This window comes from Eurosta solidaginis, chromosome 4 (genome assembly GCF_040869045.1).
Source record: "Eurosta solidaginis isolate ZX-2024a chromosome 4, ASM4086904v1, whole genome shotgun sequence".
NCBI classification, from domain to species: Eukaryota; Metazoa; Arthropoda; class Insecta; order Diptera; family Tephritidae; genus Eurosta; species Eurosta solidaginis.
This window is the reverse complement of record NC_090322.1, coordinates 44,652,007-44,675,122: the sequence shown is the minus strand read 5'-3', so window position 1 is coordinate 44,675,122 and position 23,116 is coordinate 44,652,007. Positions and strand designations below refer to the sequence as shown.

The following is a 23,116-nucleotide window of genomic DNA, read 5'->3' as shown; positions in this document are numbered from 1 at the left end:
GAATGAATTGAAATAAGGAGGAAATTTTTAATTAATAAGCAAAACTAGGGAAAGAGAAGAAAGGAACTTAAATTTAAATTCTTTTCTGGTATCAGTAGTTTTGCATTCGCTAGTTAGCGTGAACATCAAATATGGCTTTTTATTTCTTTGGATCCTTTGGCATATTTATACTTACCAGCAATTTGGATGGAAAAAGGTCAATTTTATTGAATTATTTTGAGGTTTTATTTTGACGTTTTTATTGTTTAATAGGAACGTGTAGACAAAAATGTAAAATCACCGGTTAGGGTAACTTATAAACAAATGGAAAATGTTTTAATATTTTGTATTTTTATTGTTCCTATATCCTAGTAATGACGTGTGAATAAATTTTGTAATAAAATGGGAATGCTGACGTCACCATTTATTTAGAAGGCACTTAGGGAACCAGGTAAGGGGCCACCGAAATTTAGGTGCGTCGGTGGCCATGGTTATTTGAGGGTGGGACAAGCACCGGGCGTCGCAACAACACCCGCGGCGCCCCTATGTATATTCGGCCCTTTTATTTGTATTTTTAATTTTCAGCTTTTTTTTTATTTCCGATTTTCAGCGTTGGTAACCGGCCATGTCCGGTTCGGTAAATTTTTTTGCGGTTATTTTTTTTTGAATTTTTAAATCTTTGAATGTTTAACGGTCTGTCCGTGGCATCCGGTTCGACCGGATGCTGTTTTAAATTGATTTTCAAGCGTTTTGAGTCGGTCTCTGCGCTTCTGTCAGGTTTTTTGAATCTGACAGCTGTTGCTTTTGAACAGGCATGATATGACCATTTTTCTGTTTATGGCGCAGGAACAGTAAGGTTGGCAAGGACCCGCCCCAGCCGACAATGACTAGCCACTGTGCACCAACACATCATGCCGACCGCCTTCCTTACTGCTTCCCCGGTAGATGCGCTACCATAACAGATGGCGCCCAACGCCGACTGCGGCGCTGGCCGCGAGGGTCAGTCGGGTCAACCTGTGAAGTTGACCATCCCACCAGTCCGAGTGAGCAGCCACAGCAGCTGCCACCTACGTTGCGGTGGGATGGTTAGACGGATCAGGTTGTCCGGGCTGGTCATCGGGGGCAGCGGCCGAAGGAGCCACGGGACTGAACGTCGTGTCCTCCGGACTTTGCTTTCACCCAGTGAGGCAGTGCTAAACGCACTTGATTTTTCTGTAAGTGGGGTTTTGTGTTTCCGGAATGTTGTCCGTTAGTCGGTTTGGTAATAATATGTCCGCTAACTTGGGTTTTTTTTTGTAAAATAGTTTTTTTAGTTTATTTGCCGAATTTTGTGTCGTCAGTGTGAGTGCGTGTATGTATGTGGAAAAAGAACCCCGGCTCATCCCACGCCCCCGGTGGTAGTTTAGAATACCACCTGGACTGTGGAGGGTTGAGCTGGGATTCAGAGTGGCACTCCTTCCTGTCCCGCCGGACTGGGGGAGCGGTTCCGAAACCGCTCCACCCATTGCGGCGGAGGCAGGAGGGGTGTCCAGTGAGAATGGACGGGCGGCCTCAACACCCCCAACCAGTCCCAGGGGCAAGCCCCCTGGAGACTGCCCCTGCGTTGCGGCTGGGCGTGTTGAGACCGACCCGTGTGTGCCTGGAGTGACCCTAGTGACCCCAACCAGTCTCGGAGGGGGGCCCTAAGACCCCCTCGCACTGCGGTTGGGAGCACTAGGGACAAGTATGAACGGATTTATGTAATTTTTTTTTGTTTTGCCTGTATCCCGAGTGCCTTCGGAAGGGGATGTCAGCATTCCCATGAGTTATTAAGACATATTTAACTGAAAATTTTTTTTTGCGGTTTTTGACTATCAAGCAGAAATAGAGAAATAGCAGTAATTATTCGCGCTCAATTTTTTTTTCATATAATTTTTTTTTAAGCGCCTTACGGGCATAAGTTTTTTTGCTTGACCAATTTTTTTTTTCCCCCCTGAACATGTCGCGCGACCAGTCATTCGGGCATCCGGCCCGGAATACTCCGTTTGGGAGTGCAGGGAATCCCCGGAGAAACCAGAACCGGGGCGGTAGTATAAATAGAGGGGCCTTCTCTCAGGCCAGGCGTCCCTTGGTGGTGCACACCCCAGTGGGCGGACAATACGGAGACCCCGCGTTATTAAACGTGGGCTCGGACCTGAATGGCCCTCGCGAAAGACTGGACATACCCGTAAGCACCAGTCAGGTGAACGTGCACGATATCTCGGGGCTAATGCCCAATGCGGCGATCTACGCACCCGAAGGAGCTGGTGCCTTACCCCCAAACCAGGACATAGGAAATTTCGGAGACGCTACAAGCGATCGGATCTTAGGAATGCAGGACGAAGCCAACCGTGGAGGCTCGTGGGTGGACGTGCTACACCAACTGTTTCAGGCTTCGCAGGAGGAAATGCGGAGAGAGATGGGCTCAATTAGAGCCAACATGGCCCAGCTCAACGCCGCTCTCGAATCCACGCAGCAAGCAAACCAGCAACACAGGAACGCAAGTAGGATGGACCGTAACCCATTGCCATCGGGAGTACCGCCAATGTACCCGACTCCAAGCAACATAGCAGTCAAACCGCAGGAGTGGAAAATCGCGTTCGACGGCACTGGCAGCGTAGCCGATTTTCTATTTAAACTAAACACCTTGTGTGAGCGCACACAATGCCCGGATGAACAAATAATGGCCAGTTTCCACTTGTTCCTTTCTGGACGAGCCGAAGAATGGTACTGGCTATTTACCAAACAAAACCCAAATGCGACTTATGCCTTTTTGTGCTACTCGTTAAAAAGAGAGTTTGGCACTTTGAAAACGGACCACGAGATCATGATGGAGATCTCCATGCGGAAGCAAAAGGCAAGTGAGTGTTATGACGTGTTTCACGCGGACATAATCTCCTTGAACGCGCGCTTAAGGGAGCCAATGTCAGAGCTTCTACTGATTGACATAATAAAAAGGAACGTCAACAGTAGCCTTAAGCTAATGCTTTTTAATGCGGACGTAAGGAACCTCCATGATCTACGCGATGTAGCACGCAGAGGAGAACAAGTGCTGAAAGAGAGCAAGCTGCTGGGAGCCATTTACCCAGGACGGCATGTAAGCGAGGCACGCGTGACAACCCCGGACATGACGATGGAAGGCGAGAACGGCGAGATAGATGCGCTGGAATATAGACGCAGCAGAAGACCAGACTACTCGGGAATTCAATGCTGGAATTGCCAAGGAATGGGCCACTCCTATATATATTGCGAGGAACCCATTAGGAATCCATTTTGCTTTAAATGTGGGTATAAGGGTGTATTTACTCCCAAATGCCCTAGGGACCATCGCAGGCAGGGAAACCAGTACCCGAGCGAGAAGGCGGGGGAACCTCGTTCGGCTTCATAGCTCCCACATCAGCCAGTGCTCGAGGCGTCGTCCCGTGCGCTGAATCAGAGGCCAAATCTCTGCATGGAGGTGGTGAGCTTCCGAGGTGCAGTGGTACCCTGGCAGAAGAGCCCGCAAAAGTAATAATAACTTACCCTGACAGTACAGACAGTTATGAAGCCGAGAGTCAAACGTCTTCATCCGCGAAGAGCGAGCCGATTAGAATTCTGCGACGCCAGCATAGGGATGTCGCTTGCCAAACGCAACTTTCACCAGACCTAGAAGAAAGGGAACTTAGGTACGAACACATAAGACATACCATTTTTGAACACTACCCGGTATCGGAAAATATTTTGAAGTGTAGGAAGAGATACCACAAGAGAGTACAGGAGCGTAGACTGCTGCAAGCCACCACGTTAACGCTTACAGAGGACGAAAGACCTTTAGTAAAGGCTAGAGTTAAAAATAGTTTTCTTGTAGGGTTGTTGGACTCGGGAGCCAACGTCTCCATCTTAGGGAAAAATGGATTAGAATTCCTAAAGGATAATGGCTTCGAATATCAGCCCTTACATGCGTTCGTATATACCGCGGGCGGCAACAAGCAAAAAATTTTAGGCTCAGTATCTCTGCCGGTCACTTTTAAAAATACCACAAAGATTATCCGTTTTTACCTTGTTCCCTCATTGCTCCAAGAAGCATACTTCGGGGTAGATTTTTGGAGAGCATTTGCGTTAGCTCCCGAAATATTCCCAAGCGTAGAGTGTTTAGAGGTTAGACTTGAGAAGGAAGAAGAACTTAACCTGCACGAATTGTCGCCAACGCAAAAATTAGAATTGCAAAAGGTCATCGAGACGTTTCCTTCGTACGAAAAATTAGGCCTAGGGCAAACGAAATTAGTGGAGCATCACATCGACACCGGTGATGCTGTACCTATAAAAAGCAAACACTTCCCTCTTTCGCCACCGAGGCAAGCCGAAGCTTTTAGAGAACTAGACAGGTTACTCGAATTAGGAGTTATAGAAGAATCCAACTCCCCGTGGTGTAGTCCTGTAGTACTGGTCCGGAAACCAGGCAAAGTCAGGCTGTGCATAGATTCGAGAAAGGTCAACACGGTGACTAAGAAGGATTCGTACCCCCTACCTCATATCAACGGCTTATTGAGCAGACTCAAGGACACGCATTTTATTAGTGGCATTGATCTGAAAGACGCGTTCTTCCAGATCAAATTGACAGAGTCCTCTAAGGAAAAAACAGCATTCGCAGTTCCGGGGAGGCCTCTGTACCACTTCAAGGTGATGCCATTTGGTCTGTGCAATGGACCGCAGACCATGAGTAGGCTGATGGACAAGGCGATCCCTTCGCGGCTGCGAGAGAACGTCTTTGTCTACCTGGACGATCTGATGGTGTGTAGTACTAACTTTGAAGACCACCTGGAATTGCTAGCGGAAGTGGCCAAATGTTTGAGAGACGCAGGTCTGACAATAAACGTGGAAAAAAGTAAATTTTGTCAGAAGGAAATACGCTATTTAGGGTACCTGATAGGCAGCGGGTGTCTGAAAGTGGATCCGGGAAAAGTAGAAGCAATACAAAACTTCCCGATCCCTAAATCCCCTCGGCAAGTGCGTAGGTTTGTGGGCATGGCGAATTGGTACCGAGCGTTTATTACCAATTTTTCTGACTTGGCAGGTCCCTTGACCGACTGTCTCCGCAAGTCAGCAGGCCCGTTCAAGCTTACTCTTGAAGCTATAGAGGCATTCGAAAAACTAAAAGTAGCCTTGAGTTCGGCGCCTGTCTTGGCCCAACCAGACTTTTCCAAAGAGTTCGTAATACAATGCGACGCTTCCAAAATAGGTGTTGGCGGAGTGTTGTTCCAGGTCGATGATGAGGGCGCTGAGCATCCAATCGCGTTCGTATCGAAAAAGCTGAATAATGCTCAACGCAATTATACAGTAACCGAGCTGGAATGTCTTGCAGCCATAATTAGCGTGAAGCGTTTCCGACCATATGTCGAAGGATTACCTTTTCGGATTATTACGGACCACTCCAGTCTCAAGTGGTTGATGACACAAAAAGACTTGAGCGGGAGGTTGGCGAGATGGTCACTCTTACTGCAAAGATACGATTTTAAAATGGAACATCGTAAGGGCACCCTGAATGTAGTACCAGACGCGCTGTCGCGTTTTGACGTTGACCAGTTAACTTTCACTACCACACCCGGAGAAATAGACTTAGTCTCTCCCGAATTTACCAGCAATGAGTATTTATACTTAATTCGGACCGTCACCGAAAACGAGGAATCACTTCCGGATTTACGAGTGGTGGACGGTGTAATTTTCAAAAGAGTTAAGTTTCGTAAGGGGATGGAAGGGGAAGAAGACTCGCTGTGGCGTTTTTGGTTGCCAAAAGGGCTGACTGAGGAAGCAGTGAGATTAGCACATGACGCTAACCGGAGTTACCATGGCGGATGGCAGAAAACCTTAGAACGTGTTAGGCAGAAGTACTTCTGGCCGCAGCAGGCTAAGGACGTCAGGGACTACGTCCAGCGTTGTGACACCTGCAAAACGGTAAAACCCACCAATCAGCAGTCGAGACCACCTATAGGGAGTACCTTTGAATCCGAAAGGCCATTTCAGCGGTTGTATTGCGACTTTCTAGGGCCGTATCCGAGATCTAAACGGCGAAATCAATTTCTTTTCATAGTACTAGACCATTTTTCAAAATACGTTTGGCTAAAGCCCATGCAGAGAGCTACCACTGTTAACGTTATAAATTACTTCGCGTCAGAAATTTTTCCGGCTGTAGGGGTCCCTGAGTTTATTCACAGTGACAATGGTAAACAGTTTGTCTCGAAGGAAATGAACCAATTTTTAGTAAATTACGGGGTGACGCACGTGAGGACGGGGCTATATTCTCCCCAAGCGAACGCATCCGAACGCGTCAATAGAGAAATTGTTTCTAAGATTAGGATTTTCCTGAAGGATAAACCTGACCACACTAATTGGGATAAGCATATACCCGAAATTTTATCAGTTTTGAGAAGTGATTTTCATACAGCGATTCAGTGTTCTCCAGACTTTGCATTATATGGCCAAAACATGGTCCAGCATGCCTCAACGTACAACATTTTAGGGAAACTCGGCAGCCTTCGAGAAGACCAGGTTACGGTAGTAAGCCGAGCTGACAAGTTGACTAATATTCGTGAGCAGATCCGCAGAAATTTAGATCAGGCCAAAGATAGGGGAGTAACCACCTATAACAAGCGCTCTAGACACGTCAACTATAAGGAAGGTCAGGAAGTTTTTCGGAGAAACTTTGCCTTAAGTAATTTTAAACAGGGCATTAATGCCAAATTCCTACCCAAATACCTGAAGTGTCGCGTGCTTCGAAAAATAGGCAACGCATTGTATGATCTCGAGGACCTAAACGGGAAATTGATAGGTCGCTTTCACGCTTCGGACATTCGTCCACAATGAACCAGCAAACGTCTCCTTGCTAAATTACAATTTGATTTTTTTTTATATATACCCACCAATTGGACCTTTTTTTTTGTCTGGGCGTTTTGGCGGTCGGGGACATCTCGCCCAGTATTCTCCCCGAGGACTGACCTCATAGGATGTTCACACGCGTACTCACCGAGGACCGTGAACACCCTGGCAGTCCACGCTTAAGGCGGACTAGCCTTTCGGAGTTTGGACGAGTTCTCCATAACAAAATGTCTATACTTTTTTTTTGTCTTGCCTTTGTGGGGGCGATAACCACTAAAACCTTTCGGAGTTTTGACGAGTTCTCCATAACAAATGTCTAATTGCCGCAAAGCCCTTCTAAACTAGGAAACAGAATTAATTCCCAAATTTGACTTAACTTTTTTTTGATGGACCTATGTTGCCCGGCTAGCTTCGTAGTAGGACTTTGAGACTCTTATCTCAGGGGTGAGTCGTGCCCCACGTTGCTTGTCGTCGAAGATCCCTGGCAGTAGCTTCCCACAGATGACCCAATTTCCTGTTCGCTTCATCGTCAGGTCTCCAAAGCGAAGCCGGTTTGTTACGGTCTGCTGCTACGGTCTATGGCTGCGATCCACTTAGGAGCGAGTTCACGGGAACACGCCTAGCAGTGTGGCGAAGGTTGCGATAAATAAAAATATCGAAAAGAGAAAAAGATAGACCGGTCATCACTAGAAAAAATCCTTCTTTTAGCATGAGGTTCCGGCCGTGGAAAAAGTGATCCAGCTCTCAATTTGCGACAAAATAAAACAAATACCCAAAAAACACGGACAACAACGGCCGCGGTCCCCTTTGCGTAAAGGCTTAAACGCATTGCAGCTGCAACGTGAAGTTACGTAATTTAACGACCCAGGAATATTCGCACTCGAATTCGCAACAATTGAACAAATAGGAAATATTGAACATTGGAAGCACAAGAACATCTGTACAAGCAGCCGTTTGCAAGGACGAAAGCCCAGTAGCAGGCATAAACGCAGAACAAAAATTCACACAAAATGCTCAGATTGCAAAGCTACACACGCTTTTGCCACTTCTCCCACGACGTTTGTGCATAACTTAAACTTTCTTACGTCACTCTTGAGTTTCTGATTTCTTCCTGTGCTCCTATTAACTGCACGCTGCTTGCCGTTCAACGGAGACCCACATACTATCGAAACTCCCGTATTGAACAGTTTGGAATCTTCCATTTTTTTTTGCAATTTCCTGCGGACCATCACAATACAGGGTCAAGCGAATTACGAGAAGACTCGTAAACCAACACCTCCGCCTCCAGGGCCAGCAGTACGCGGCAGCGTAATACAACGGAAGCCAAATTTAGCGCCGAATCATTTCGAAGTTTCATTGCCACCAGGTACACTTGATCACCTCAGACCAAGCGCAACCACCAACAACAGTGCCAACACCCACCTGCAACGACCACGACAACGGCAGAGCAATACGAAGGGCCTGCAACCTGACTTGGGTGAGTTCGTTCCAAACGAAAGTAATATTAATTACCAAACTAAACGCTTGCTCTTAGGCACGATAAATTAATTTTTAGATGATTACACTTTTTTTTCGGTAATACATTTATACTTAGAGTGTTTATAAGTTGTAACTAAACATTTAAATATGAATTTTAGTATTTAAGGAGTGGTGTTTTTTTTTACTTTTAACACGCGCTCACAGTAACATTAACTTGTAGTTTCACTACATTAGGAATTGGTTTATATAGATGTATATAAAAGTAGTACATACATATAAAATTGTTGCACATTGTGGCGCGCGTTAACGCATTTAGGATGCTACAGTCTTAACTCTACTAGAGCACAGTTCCAGTTGATTTATTTATTTACATACATTTGTTTTGCGTTTTCTTACTGCTAAATATTGTTGTTAAATTTGCCGAAAAGAAAAAAAGTTAGTAAATATGCTAAATCTTAGTACATTTTCACATTTCTAAAGCTTTCAAATATGAATTTTGTTCCGAATTCCCATTTCGGAAAGATTTGAAAGAATTTCAACTAATTTTGGAAATGTTTAAAAGAATTTCAACTAATTTTAGAAATGTTTAAAAGAATTTCAACACATTTTGGAAAATGTTCGAATGCAGTTTATTGTAGCACATGCAAATGAAAATTTTAATCAGCTTGGAAACCTGCTGATATGAGAAAAGTATACTTAACTTAATTGAACACAATCTAATTAGATAATCGTAAATTAGGAAGTAGGAAACTAAAGTTGCAGATAGGTCGGAAATGAGAAAAGCAAAATTATTTAAGTTAATAAATTTAAACTGAAAGGAGGGAAAATAACTAGAAACTTAAGTTTAAAATAGTTTAAAATAAGGCAGGTCTGACTATGTTAAACAAAGCCAAGGGTAGAGATAATTTTAATTAAAACTACCCTCACTTAACTGGATAAGAACGAAAGAAGGGGAGAATGAATTGAAATAAGGAGGAAATTTTTAATTAATAAGCAAAACTATGGAAAGAGAAGAAAGGAACTTAAATTTAAATTCTTTTCTGGTATCAGTAGTTTTGCATTCGCTAGTTAGCGTGAACATCAAATATGGCTTTTTATTTCTTTGGATCCTTTGGCATATTTATACTTACCAGCAATTTGGATGGAAAAAGGTCAATTTTATTGAATTATTTTGAGGTTTTATTTTGAGGTTTTTATTGTTTAATAGGAACGTGTAGACAAAAATGTAAAATCACCGGTTAGGGTAACTTATAAACAAATGGAAAATGTTTTAATATTTTGTATTTTTATTGTTCCTATATCCTAGTAATGACGTGTGAATAAATTTTGTAATAAAATGGGAATGCTGACGTCACCATTTATTTAGAAGGCACTTAGGGAACCAGGTAAGGGGCCACCGAAATTTAGGTGCGTCGGTGGCCATGGTTATTTGAGGGTGGGACAAGCACCGGGCGTCGCAACAACACCCGCGGCGCCCCTATGTATATTCGGCCCTTTTATTTGTATTTTTAATTTTCAGCTTTTTTTTATTTCCGATTTCCAGCGTTGGTAACCGGCCATGTCCGGTTCGGTAAATTTTTTTGCGGTTATTTTTTTTTGAATTTTTAAATCTTTGAATGTTTAACGGTCTGTCCGTGGCATCCGGTTAAACCGGATGCTGTTTTAAATTGATTTTCAAGCGTTTTGAGTCGGTCTCTGCGCTTCTGTCAGGTTTTTTGAATCTGACAGCTGTTGCTTTTGAACAGGCATGATATGACCATTTTTCTGTTTATGGCGCAGGAACAGTAAGGTTGGCAAGGACCCGCCCCAGCCGACAATGACTAGCCACTGTGCACCAACACATCATGCCGACCGCCTTCCTTACTGCTTCCACGGTAGATGCGGGACCATAACAAAATAATTGTAATTTTTTGCACAATTTGCATATTTTTATGATACAGCGCACAATTCGTAAGTATTTTTAATTAATATTGTCATTTCGACTCCCGCACTATCCGCCATTTTATTCTCAAACCGCGTGAGTAAAGCCCCTTAATAACACGCGGTTGAGTTGTGGGGAAAACCGAACTTGACGCGACGACGTCAGAAAACGAAGTGGTTTATAAATAAAGAAAGTGAAATATGTAATTGCATAGTATAAATAATCATGAGCAATTCTAATGCAGAATAGTAAATTTTGATTTCCACATACATACAAGAAAAAAATTCTTGTTACAGTGCTTATATGGATCTACTTACAAAATACATATCATTAAGATTTATTATCCAAAATTGAAAAAAATGATTAGAAAATTCGGTGTAAAAAAACGGCTATGTGTGCAATAAAATAGCCTCTCTTTTTGAGATACCCATCCATGGTCTCCATTAATTTTTGTGACGGAGGTGTGTTTGCAGCAGCAAAGTGAACCCAAACAGTGTAGGTCGTGGTGGTTGTTGTTCGTGGTCCGCATCAACTGGACCAGGTGGGGCAATGACGCCACATCCAGTTATACCAAGGTATATACCACAACCGCAACCAGGTAATGCAATGCCACGATAGCAGCAGCAACAACCTCCCCAGGCTGGCTATCTGCCAATGCCACAAAATCCGGGCTATCCACCACAACCTCAACATCCAGGTTATCCTCTACAACAACCAGGTGCACCACGTGGTTACATGGGTCAAATGATGCCACCAACACAACCTGGACCAATGCTCAGTCAACCACCCAAGCCGGGTCAACCCCCAATACCCGGACGTCCTGGTTATAATGTATGCTAATACAACTAATAATTTACAATTTTGCTGATTATTATTTTTGTGTTATTTTCTTTAGCAACCACCTGCACCTGTTACTGGTAAATATCAACAGCCGCAACAGTATGATAAAGCCCAACGCCGTTTAGATCCCGATCAGATGTCAAATCCGATAAGCGTTATCATTGAAAATCAAAATAGCGCTGGTGGTGCTTTTATTACTACCGAACAGGGCTTATTAGCACCATTGGTGACCACAAAATATGTGGTAGAAGATCAGGGTAACTCCTCGCCACGTTACGTTAGATATCGATAATCGAAATTAATGTTTTGTTTGGCAATTACATTGATCTTTCTTCATTGCAGGTCGTCTTTATATTGCATACCTGCAACAGCTGATTTATTAAAAACAACAGCTTTGTCCATTACACTTACCGTCTCACCAATGGCACGCACGGTTGAGGGTGAATATGAGCCACCCATTGTAAATTTTGGTGAATTGGGTGCAATTAGATGTAATCGTTGCAAGGCTCATTTGCAACTTGTAGATGCTGGTCGTCGTTTCCAATGTCTAATGTGTAAAGTAACAAGAGATGGTAAAAAAAATGGTAATAGTCTAGTTGAGGGGTCGACTGCTAATACGCTACCAAAAATACCGAGTGTGGTGTCAAAAGACGCGTATTAATCTCGAGAACAAGAATCCGAAGGCGGAAAAGAAAAATTTTATCCCTGTCCGGAGATATTTGCAGTTGAAGTTGGCGATTTCCCTGTGGTTGTTGTTGTGTTCATACCCACAAAAAAAATTGTGCATCACCGTGGCGGTAGCCACGGTTATACCACACACCCGGACTTGTCATGGCGTAGCCCAGGGTTATTTTTTATAAGCGCGGCCGAAGGCCGCCAACGCAGAAAGATGTTCTGCGCAAAAATACTATGGATCCGACCCCCGGTTTCGGAGGTACCCGTGGGTCTTTTTTCGGTTTTCCGTTAATATCTTTTGAACGCGTTAAAATTTTTATTTTCCGCCATCGGATTATTAATACTGATGTCAAGACGCGTCGTTTGACACCTCTCTCGATATTTTTGGTAGCGTATTAGCAGTCGACCCCTCAACTAGACTATTACCAAAAAAATCTTTCACTTTTACTTGTGTTCATTGATCCATATTTTTTCTCAACAGTGCCAACTGCATATTTCCAACATTTGGGCCACACCGGAAAGCGTGTCGATAAATATGAACGTCCTGAACTTGTATTGGGTACAAGAGCATTTGTGTAAAAAATGTTTGGGTACCGATAGCTCTCAAGGTAAACCTCAACTCATATCCAACATCAATGCCTCGCATTCAATTGTGGACGCTGTACGCACTACATTGGGTTCACGTAGTATTGACAAGCATATTGTTGATTCCAGTGGTAAGGCCACAATTTCAAATGATGGGGCAACCATTATGAAACTATTGGATATTGTGAATCCAGCCGTAAAACTCTAGGAGACATCGCCAAATATCAAAATTCTGAGGTAAGTTTTTTGTTATATTAGAATGTGTAGAATAAAAATGTTTCTCTTATCAGGTCGGCGATGGCAGCACTTCAGAAGTATTTTAAGCATGTGAAATCTTAAAACAAGTTAGCCATATGTTGAGTAAGGCGTGCATGCGGGTATCATCATTAAAGCTATATGTAAAGCATTACAATTATGCATGATAAAATATGACACGGCTATACATGTCGAAGCTCCAATCAAAGGAACAACAAAGTGCTTTATTGGAAAAATGCTCTGCCACAGCAATGTCCTCCAATGTCCAAGAGTATCAGAAAATTGTTGATGCTGAATGGCGTCTCCTGTACAATAAACTAGCTAAGTAAGGCGCCAATGTTGTATTTTCTAAACTACCAATTGATGTTGCTACACAGTATTTTGCAGATAGTGATATGTTCTGTGCTGTTCATGTACCAGAAGAAGATTGGAAACGTAGAATGAAAGCTTGTGGTGGTGCTGTTATGACTACAGCTAAATGATATTAATTCAAGTGTTTTGGGTCAATGTGATTACTTTGAAGAACGTCAGGTTGGTGGTGAGCGTTTCAACATTTTTCAAGGTTTGATAGTGGGTTTGACATTAATTTCATTTTTATAGTTATTTAAAGGTTGCGTTAATGCTAGAACATGTACATTGATTTTACGTGGCGGTGCCGAACAATTTTTGGAAGAAACTGAGCTTCGTTACATGATGCTATAATGATTGTGCGGCGTACAATTAAACATGATTCTGTTGTTGCTGGTAAGTCAAAATACAAATTGAAAAAAATGTCTAATCTTAAATTGTTAAGTAATATTATGAAAAGATTGTGTCCAACTCCCGAAGAAAAAACTGTAAAATTTGTGTCAGTGAAATGATAATTATTGCTCTTGGTTGTAGTTTTGAGGCATCGTCTTCGGGTTCCTTCTGGTCGTATATGCCGTGTCTTTTGCCAACTACCTGTAAGGCGTTAAACTGATCACTAATGTCGCCGTGGACTCGTTCAGTGTAATGTGTAATGGAGACCCCAAGTTCCTCGTGGAAATAGGGGGTGGGGCGGGATGGCTTAGAAGGTTTAAAGTGATGATATTAATCGTTCCCGAGATGGTTGTTGTTGTTGTAGCAGTGCTTCGCCCACCTAATAGGTGCAACCAATCACAAATTGTCATCGATATCCTCTAACGGGAGTCCAAGGAAACTTGCTGTTTCAACAGGGGTGGAGCATAATGAAAGGGGTGTTAGAGGCGTTGGTTCCACATTACAATTAAAGAGATGGTTGGTGTCATGTGGGGACACATTGCAAGCGGGCATACATTTTGTATGTCGGGGTTGATTCTGGATAGGTAAGAGTCTAACCTGTTACAGTATCCAGATCGAAGTTGAGCTAGAGTGACTCGCTTTTCCCTGGGGAGTATGCGGTCTTCTTCCGCAAGTTTTGGGTACTGTTCTTTGAGTACTGGATTAACCGGGCAAATCCTAGCATAAAGGTACGACGCCTCTTTGTGGAGTTCACTGAGGACCTGCTTGTGTTTTTTGAGTTCTCATGAGACGTATTTCCTCATAATGCTTACGGAGATTACTCTTTAAGCCCCTAAGCGGTGTTGGATCAACAATCAGATGTGTGTTGGGATGCCCAGGTTTCTGGGTATTCTACAGAAACTGTTTGGTTAGCATTTCATTTCTTTCCCTTATTGGGAGTTTTCTCGCTTCATTGTGCAGGTGGTGTTCCGAGGACATAAGAAGGCAGCCCGTAGCGGTTTTGGGGGCAGCATTTTGGCAGGCCTGTATTTTCTTCCAGTGAGTAACCTTTAGGATTGGCGACCATATCGGAGACGCGTACCATGCAAACGTCTATTTATATTTACCCCGATTAACCCCGAGTACTGCCGATTTATCGAATTATATTAAATATTTGTTACAGCTCTGGGTAATGTCATATGGTCGACATTTGGCGCGGCCATGTTTTAAATAAGGTCACCGATGATTTGGTTGGTGACAATATCAGGTTTCGCGAGGCGACAAAACTGGAGAGGTATTGTGGAGATATCTGTTTTTGTTTTTTTATTACAAAGCTCATCGATGTAGGAAACAATAGTATAGGCGTAGAAGCAATAGTGACTACTGGTGGTAAAGGTAGCTATTGATATGTAGAAGTTAAGCAGAAGTTTGAATATGAGTTTTTTTAAGTTATTGCAAAAAAAGCGTTGATGATTTTTATTATCTAACCAGGTACCTTCGTACATGTTTCTAAGAATGAAGAATAAAACCTATTCAAACTCAATTTTGACCAGGACAAAGCCGCTGAGACTTCGCTATACTTTAACATACAATACGTTACCCCATTTTAGCACAACTATCATTTCTTGATTTTATTAAATTTTATAAAATGTTTCTTCCTCTACAGTTCCATTTCGGTATTGGATGGTAAATATGGCTTTCGCATTTTCTCCATCAATAACTGTGACAAGGTGGAAGAAATCTATGCGCGTAAATCGCAACATATTATCTTGGTCGAGCGTTTCTTCAATAGCTCTCTAGTGGTGATGGTGATAGCAGAGAAACCCAACTGTTTACAAATGTTACACTTCAAAAAGAATCAAAAAATCTGCCATTGCGTCTACGGCTCAAATACCCACAGTATATGAATGAATCGAACGCACCTAATTGTCTGCCTAACGGATAGTATACATATTCATCAAATCGAAAATATTGCACCAAACGAACTGGGTCTGAATACTGAAACAGTACACATATTCAAAATCGATGAGAAGGCTGTGATGATGGTATAAGGTAAGTTGTTGAATAACATACGAAAACCACCTTAACCTATCTATATATTCGCATTACAGCTAAAGCTTTACAAACAGCAAAAATTGCTGGCGCCAAGCAATTGGAAAAGGCAGTGAAGCATTCATCACACTGTACGGATGGTGCAAAGTTAGAAACTGCTGTTGTAACTGCAGCCACCGACACAACGGTCATCTCTACTTCGCCGAGTAGCGGCTCGTCCGACTATCTATCGAAGACAGTATAATCATATCTTTTGCCAACACAGGTTAGCGATGTGCTTGCACAGGAAAAGATTTCAATTGGAAAACAAAAACCAATTAAGAGAGTTTATGTTATTATTAAAGTACTTACTTTTCTTTATATCAACTGTATTAATTTAAGTTGCAATTTCATGTGCATATATAATAAGGGATGTCGTGATACAATTGCTGTCGGAATTAGATTTGAAACCAATAAATACTCCTGCTAAGGGTTGCAGAATTATACAGCAAAAATTGCTGGCGCCAAGCAATTGGAAAAGGCAGTGAAGCATTCATCACACTGTACGGATGGTGCAAAGTTAGAAACTGCTGTTCTAACTGCTGCCACCAACACAACGGTCATCTCTACTTCGCCGAGTAGCGGCTCGTTCGACTATCTATCGAAGACAGTATAATCATATCTTTTGCCAACACAGGTTAGCGATTTGCTTGCACAGGAAAAGATTTCAATTGGAAAATGAAACCCAATTAAGCGAGTTTATGTTGTTCTTAAAGTACTTACTTCTTTTTTATATCAACTGCATTAATTTAAGTTACAATTTCATGTACATATATAATAAAGTATGTCGTGGTACGATTGCTGTTGGAATTAGATTTGAAACCAATCAATACTTTTGCTAAGGATTGCAGAATTATTGCTGGAATGATTAGGTTTAGAACAATAATAAGTCTGACTCAATTACTAGTCCTACATTTTTAAATTCATATTTTACTTTACTTGTTTACTTTAAAATTCAATTACGACAGCAATCGGATTCCACGACACCTTTGAATATTCTTGATCAGAAAAAAAAAGAGTAAATCTAATCTGAATTTCTAATTAGCTTTAAGTTGTAGATTTAAATTGATTCAAATAATTAGAGTTTTTTCTAAAGCTTAAAATTATTTTCTGTTCGCTTAGAAAAGATTTCAATTGGAAAACGAAAACCAATTAAGCGACTTTATTTATTATTAAAATACTTACTTTTCTTTATATGAACTGTATTAATTTAAGTTACAATTTCATGTACATATATAATAAAGTATGTCGTGGTACGATTGCTGTTGGAATTAGATTTTAAACCAATCAATACTTCTGCTAAGGGTTGCAGAATTATTGCTGGAATGATTAGGTTTAGACCAATAATAAGTCTGACTCAATTACTAGTCCTACATTTTTAAATTCATATTTTACTTTACTTTATTACTTTCAAATTCAATTACGACAGCAATCGGATTCCACGACACCTTTGAATATTCTTGATCAGAAAAAAAAAGAGTAAATCTAATCTGAATTTCTAATTAGCTTTAAGTTGTAGATTTAAATTGATTCAAATAATTAGAGTTTTTTCTAAAGCTTAAAATTATTTTCTGTTCGCTTAGAAAAGATTTCAATTGGAAAACGAAAACCAATTAAGCGACTTTATTTATTATTAAAATACTTACTTTTCTTTATATGAACTGTGTTAATTTAAGTTACAATTTCATGTACATATATAATAAAGTATGTCGTGGTACGATTGCTGTTGGAATTAGATTTGAAACCAATCAATACTTCTGCTAAGCGTTGCAGAATTATTGCTGGAATGGTTAGATTTAGAACAATAATAAGTCTGACTCAATTACTAGTCGTACACTTTTAAGTTCACCAATTACGACAGCAATCTGATTCCACGATACCTTTGAATATTCTTGATCTGAAAAAAAGGTAAACCTAATCTGAATTTCTACTAAGCTTTAAGTTGTAGATTATTCAAATAATTGGAATTTTTTCTAAAGCTTAAAATTATTTTCCGCTCGCTTAGAAAAGATTTCAATTGGAAAACAAAAACCAATTAAGCGAGTTTATTTATTATTAAAGTACTTACTTCTTTTTTATATGAACTGTATTAATATAAGTTCCAATTTCATGTACATACATAATAATATTGAAAATAATAAATATTGAAAATTAAATTTTTTTGGTTCATATTTTATTCTCGTGGCTGCAAAGAGGATAGATATATCTATATATCTATATATATCTATCCTCTTTGGTTTTACAAGACGGTGCACCACCTGGTAATAGTCTAGTTGAGGGGTCGACTCCTAATATGCTACCAAAAATATCCAGAGAGGTGTCAAACGACGCGTCTAGACATCAGTATTAATAATCCGATGGCGGAAAATAAAAATTTTAACGCGATCAAAAGATATTAACGAAAAACCGAAAAAAGACCCACGGGTACCTCCGCAACCGGGGGTCGGATCCATAGTATTTTTGCGCAGAACACCTTTCTGCGTTGGCGGCCTTTGGCCGCGCTTATAAAAAATAACCCTGGGCTACGCCATGCCAAGTCCGGGTGTGTGGTATAACCGTGGCTACCGCCACGGTGATGCACAATTTTTTTTGTGGGTATGAACACAACAACAACCACATGGAAATCGCCAACTTCAACTGCAAATATCTCCGGACAGAGATAAAATTTTTCTTTTCCGCCTTCGGATTATTGTTCTCGAGATTAATACGTGTCATTTGATACCTCACTCGAAAATCTTGGCCCAACTTTAGGGTGGGTACCGTGAACTGCACTACTACCTTTACTTTCTGATTTTCATTCATACGTATGTGCATTTTTAAATAATAAAAAACTGTTATATTATTCTAATAGATAGCATCTCCGCCGGGTTGCGATGCAGCTCAGAATATGCCAAAATCAGAGGAAATCTACAATTAAATACAGATTCACGTGTCATTTGCCAAGCATACAAGGTACTTAACAACCAACATGCTTTGGAATACGGTACCAAACTGGTTGGATGTATTTCCCTAAAAAAGGGGGGGAACTACGCATCTTGGTTTGACAGTATTTGCTTCGGTAATTTATATTGATTTGTATTGATTAAAAATTGCAAGAGTAGATAATGTAATGTGAATTAAAATTGAATAGGTAGCCAGAGCAAAAAAGGCAACTGATCGGCATGCAACTGTTATTTATGTGGCGCCACCGGGAGCTGCTGCTGCTATCCTAGAAGCATTAGAAGCAGAAATGTCTGATTGTTTGCATCACCAAAGGTGTGCCATAACATGATATGGTTCACGTTAAGCACGCTCTCTTAAGGCAAAAAAAAAAATCGCGTCTAGTCAGGCCCGATTGTACAGGAATCATCGCACCAGAAAGGGTAAGTAAATTGGCTACCATATTAAATAATTTGTCATGCTTTTGTTGATAATCAACTGAAGAATGCAAATACGACAGAGTTCGAAGTTCATGTGAAAACCAATTAATTTTTTTAATTAGCGTTTGGAGAGAAAAATACATATGTATGTATGCATAGAACTGCATAGAAGGGGAGGAATTAATTAATTATTATCAATAGATTTACAAGATTTTTGTCATTTTCCCTGCGTCGCAGTTGTCATTATATTGCGTTAACAGAGGACATCAACACCTTACTACCCACAGCCAGTTAAAATTTTAGTAAATTTTGCTCTTTTCATCACTGTTTCAAAACGTGGAAAGTTATATATCGAGCATTCCATGGAGAATGGTACATTTTAGCAGACTTTCGCATGGTGGTCATTATTAATATTCAATCCCTAGAAGGTTTAATGTAGTCATGTCAATAGTTCCCGAGATGGTGGGGCTAGTACCACAATAGTGCTTGTTACCGGAACGTGGATAGATAGATAATTTATTGAGGATTCCACAGTGACTTGCACATCTCCTTCACAGCACCTCATCCTAGCCGACTTCCTTGATGAACCCCAGCAGTGTTCTTGGCTTTAGGGATTAAATGTGGGAATGCTCTGGCCATGGTGAGCCCATAAACTTAGCCCTATGTCTTGAAATTGCGCCGCAATCTAGAAGGATATGGTCCGCCGTCTGCTGATCCATCACAAAATCGGTATGTGTTGTTCGATATTATACCCAGCTTTTGCATGTGACTGTTCAGTCTACAGTGTCTTGTAAGAATAGCCGTTAGGATTCTTAGGTGAGACGCCTATTAATGGCCTATATCGAGTTGTGCTGTAACCCCCTAACAGTAACTTAGATTGACTCAGGCCTGGCATATTGCGCCAGTGTTCTCTCTTTTCCCTCCCTTCTACTATTAGGGGCATTTATTGAGTGAGCCAACTGCCAGGAACGGCTCGGGATCGATGGGTCATGCAGTTGCTGCCTCTCTTTGCGGGTTGTCCGCCTGCTGTTGTTGTTATAGCAGTGCTTCGTCCCATCCAATAGGTGCGCCCGATCACAAATTGTCATCAATGTCTTCTAACGGGAGTCCAAGGAAACTTTCTGTTTCAACAGGGGTGGACCATAATGAGAGGAGTGTTAGAGGCGTTGGTTCCACAATACAGTTAAAGAGATAGTTGGTGTCATGTGGGGATACATTACAAGCAGGATAATGTTTTGTATGTCGGGATTGATTCTGGATAGGTAAGAGTTTAACCTGTTACGTTATCCAGCTCGAAGTTGAGATAGAGTGACTACTCTCGTTTCCCTTGGGAGAGTGCGTTCCTCCTCTGCTAGTTTTGTTCTTTGAGTACAGGAATCACCGGCATAGAGGTCCGACGCCTGTTTGTGGAGTTCACTGAAGACATGCTTGTGTTTTTTAGCTTCATACGGCTGTGTTCTCAGGTGCCGTATTTCCTCATAATGTAATGAGGCCGTGAACAACAAGAGCCACAAAAGATTTATAAAAGTTACGAGGACGCTGGATTTTGGAATCTAGCCCAGAGCAACCTGTCCGATGCAACCATCCCTTGCACGTGAAACACTGACAAGAGTATTTATTTTTTTAATTTAATTTATTGATTATTACGGCTGTTTAGGCGTAAAACTTAAACTACTAAGTACAATTCATTGTTATAATCACTTACTTCTATTGAATATGCTGTTGGAATGTGATTCCGATCAGCGTATTTACTAGCGTGACAAAGGGACGAGTCTGGGAGCCAATCATTTAAGGAAGGTTGGAAAGGACGCGTTTCCAATCCTTCAGTGCTCCCAGCTTAAGGCAACAAAATTTGGAACTTATATTTTTCAATTATATGTGTATTTTAAGCTGTCGGAATGTATTAGTCTCCGATCAACACAGCTAAACATGTCTTTGGATGTTGGAAATTGAAAATAACGTGTATCCAATCACCCCTCAACTTTGTTTAGTAAAGACGCTGTCGGAATGCATGAAGATTCCGATTAGCACAGCTCAACATATAATGGGAAAAGGACGTGTTTCCAATCCCCCTGCTCCAACTTTTGTTTGGCCTTATTTTCGTTATTTTTGTTACACATTATATAATTTTATTGTTATATTAATGCTGTCGGAATGCGAGTGATTCCGATCAGCAACAGTAAATTTCAGCTGGAAATACCGAATTCCAGCGAAATTAGTTGTTGGAACTGTCTGGAGTTACAGGTGGCGACCGATTTTCTCTTCCTTGGGGCCGGATGCATTGTATTTTGCTGCTTCCAATATTACCATTCCCTTTTCGCGCTCCAGTATCGGATATATCATGTAAAAAATAAGAGAAAAACTTTATCCTATTGGAAGGGTTTTACAATGCTCCAATAAACTTTTTTTAAAAGTATTGAAGTTATTACTACTTTTTATGTGATTAGGAAGTTCATTGAAATATTTCAGGCCCTTATATATATGACCGTCCAAAAAAGATTCTTTTCCGGCAAACGCAGCAAACTCATTTCTCAGGACCGGGGTCAGGAGAAGGACCCGGATTAGGGTCGATACCTTCCCGGAAAAGGAGAGTATGGCGCAGACCCGCTGCAAGGATCTGCTGGGAGGATGACAATTTGTGGGAGGGACGCAATAAATTAAACACTGAGTCCGCCTGCTCATTACCCTCTACTCCTCTGTGGCCTAGAACCCAGGGCAACAGTAGTACGTTGTGTGCTCCTAATTGATTTAGCTTTTCTACGCACTGAAGGACCAGTGCTGACTTTATTTCGAACGCCGCAATTGCCTTTAGTGGGGCCTGACTGCCTGACTGAGTATGGCAATTGTTTCATTGGGGTATCAGCGCTGAAGGTTCAGTTTAGCGCACTAACTTATGGCGAATACTTCCGCTTGAAAATGCTCGGATGTGCTTTTAGAGTTACTGATATTTTGGCTCTGGGTCCGAAAACTCTGGCTCCAATCCCCTCTGGCGTCTTCGAGCCATCTATGTACCATACGATCTTGTGTCGACTAGTAATACATTGCACCCGCCCATACATATACAGCCGTACCAAGAGACTGAGCAGCCCATTACATTTTGGCACAACCGGAGCACTGCTGGATATCCAATCTATATGAAAGCTATGCATTCAAAAGTGTTTGTACCAGTGGCTGGTGCACACCGAACTGGACCAATGTATGCTATATTGATGCCTGCACAAATACCAAGCTATGTTTATGTGAATAATGTTACTGCTTATGTCCATTTGCACGGTTGAGCACATACAGTACCTACGTTTATACAAGGTGGAACACCACAATATCTACATGGCGATGTAGCCACCGATCACGTTGTTGTAAGAGATTAATTAAAATATGTTATTCATAAACACTGATTCTTATATTTTCATTATCATTAAACTGTAGACTGTAGACTCATGACGGGTATTCTTACTGGACATTGCCTTCTGGCGTCACATGCCTTTAAATTAGGCTTGGTCAGTGATAGCAGATGTAGGAAGTGCGGGTTGGAGGAGGAAACGATCGATTACGTTCTGTGCTCGTGCCCTGCGCTTGCCAGGCTAAGACTCCAGCTGACAGCTGTCAGATCTAGAAGCAGCAAGTGGCTTAAGTTCTAGGAAGCTTCTGGTATTTGTCAAGAGGACGGATGTTTTTTATAATATGTCGTGGTTGTTGATAGGGTTTTTAGCTTGGTCGTTAAAACAAACTTGTGGTAACACTACGGACTCATTCAGTCTATGTGAGGTCGTCATGAACCCGCCAGTTCAACCTAACCTACATTTTGTTTTGGTTTTTACTTTAGAATCAACCGTTTAAGTAAGCGATGTCAGCTAACTAAGCGCCTTCAAATGTAGATCCATAAGGAACATGGGGTCGCCAGAGCCTCGGCTGTTAAAGAAACAGGATTCGCCACGGGTAGGTGAGGTTCACAATTGGGTTGGAGAAGCTATATATTGCGCTGGCAACCCATTGAAGGGGTTGCGCTACACAACCCCCTGAACCAATTTGGTATTTTAATCGCCTCTTACGCAGGCATGCCTACCGCGGGTATACTCTAAGCTCCCTAACCCGCTGGAGCCATTAGAAGCGTTAGTGACCTTGTAATAGCATATGATCAACTTGGAGATAACCAAACGTTTATTTTCCTGTCCAACAGGGAACTGTTGTTGTAGCGATTAGGTTACTTCCCGAAGGCTTTGGGGAGTGTTATCGATGTGATGGTCCTTTGTCGGATACAGATCCGATACGCTCCGTACGCACCATTAAGGTGCTGGCCCGACCATCTCGGGAACGATTTATATGGCCACATTGAACCTTCAGG

At 41.6% G+C, this 23,116-nt stretch overlaps 1 protein-coding gene across 8 annotated transcripts; it reads left to right on the top strand.

Moving 5' to 3' along the window:
* Nucleotides 1-7,545: 7,545 nt before the first annotated feature.
* On the top strand, nt 7,546-17,548 carry LOC137249667 (calcium-binding protein P-like). 8 transcript variants are annotated; one of them, XM_067781386.1, is made up of 9 exons: nt 7,546-11,080; nt 11,145-11,346; nt 11,432-11,643; nt 12,246-12,586; nt 12,640-12,929; nt 12,982-13,142; nt 13,205-13,348; nt 14,991-15,376; nt 15,436-17,548. In XM_067781386.1, the coding sequence occupies exons 1-3, from the start codon at nt 10,904-10,906 to the stop codon at nt 11,470-11,472; spliced, it is 420 nt and encodes a 139-aa protein (XP_067637487.1). In that variant the 5' UTR covers nt 7,546-10,903; the 3' UTR covers nt 11,473-11,643; nt 12,246-12,586; nt 12,640-12,929; nt 12,982-13,142; nt 13,205-13,348; nt 14,991-15,376; nt 15,436-17,548. The 8 variants fall into 8 exon arrangements, with proteins under 8 accessions (XP_067637487.1, XP_067637486.1, XP_067637488.1 ...); XM_067781385.1 differs by having other exon boundaries at nt 11,432-11,661; nt 12,992-13,142; XM_067781387.1 differs by having other exon boundaries at nt 11,432-11,661; nt 12,982-13,135.
* Nucleotides 17,549-23,116: the final 5,568 nt, after the last annotated feature.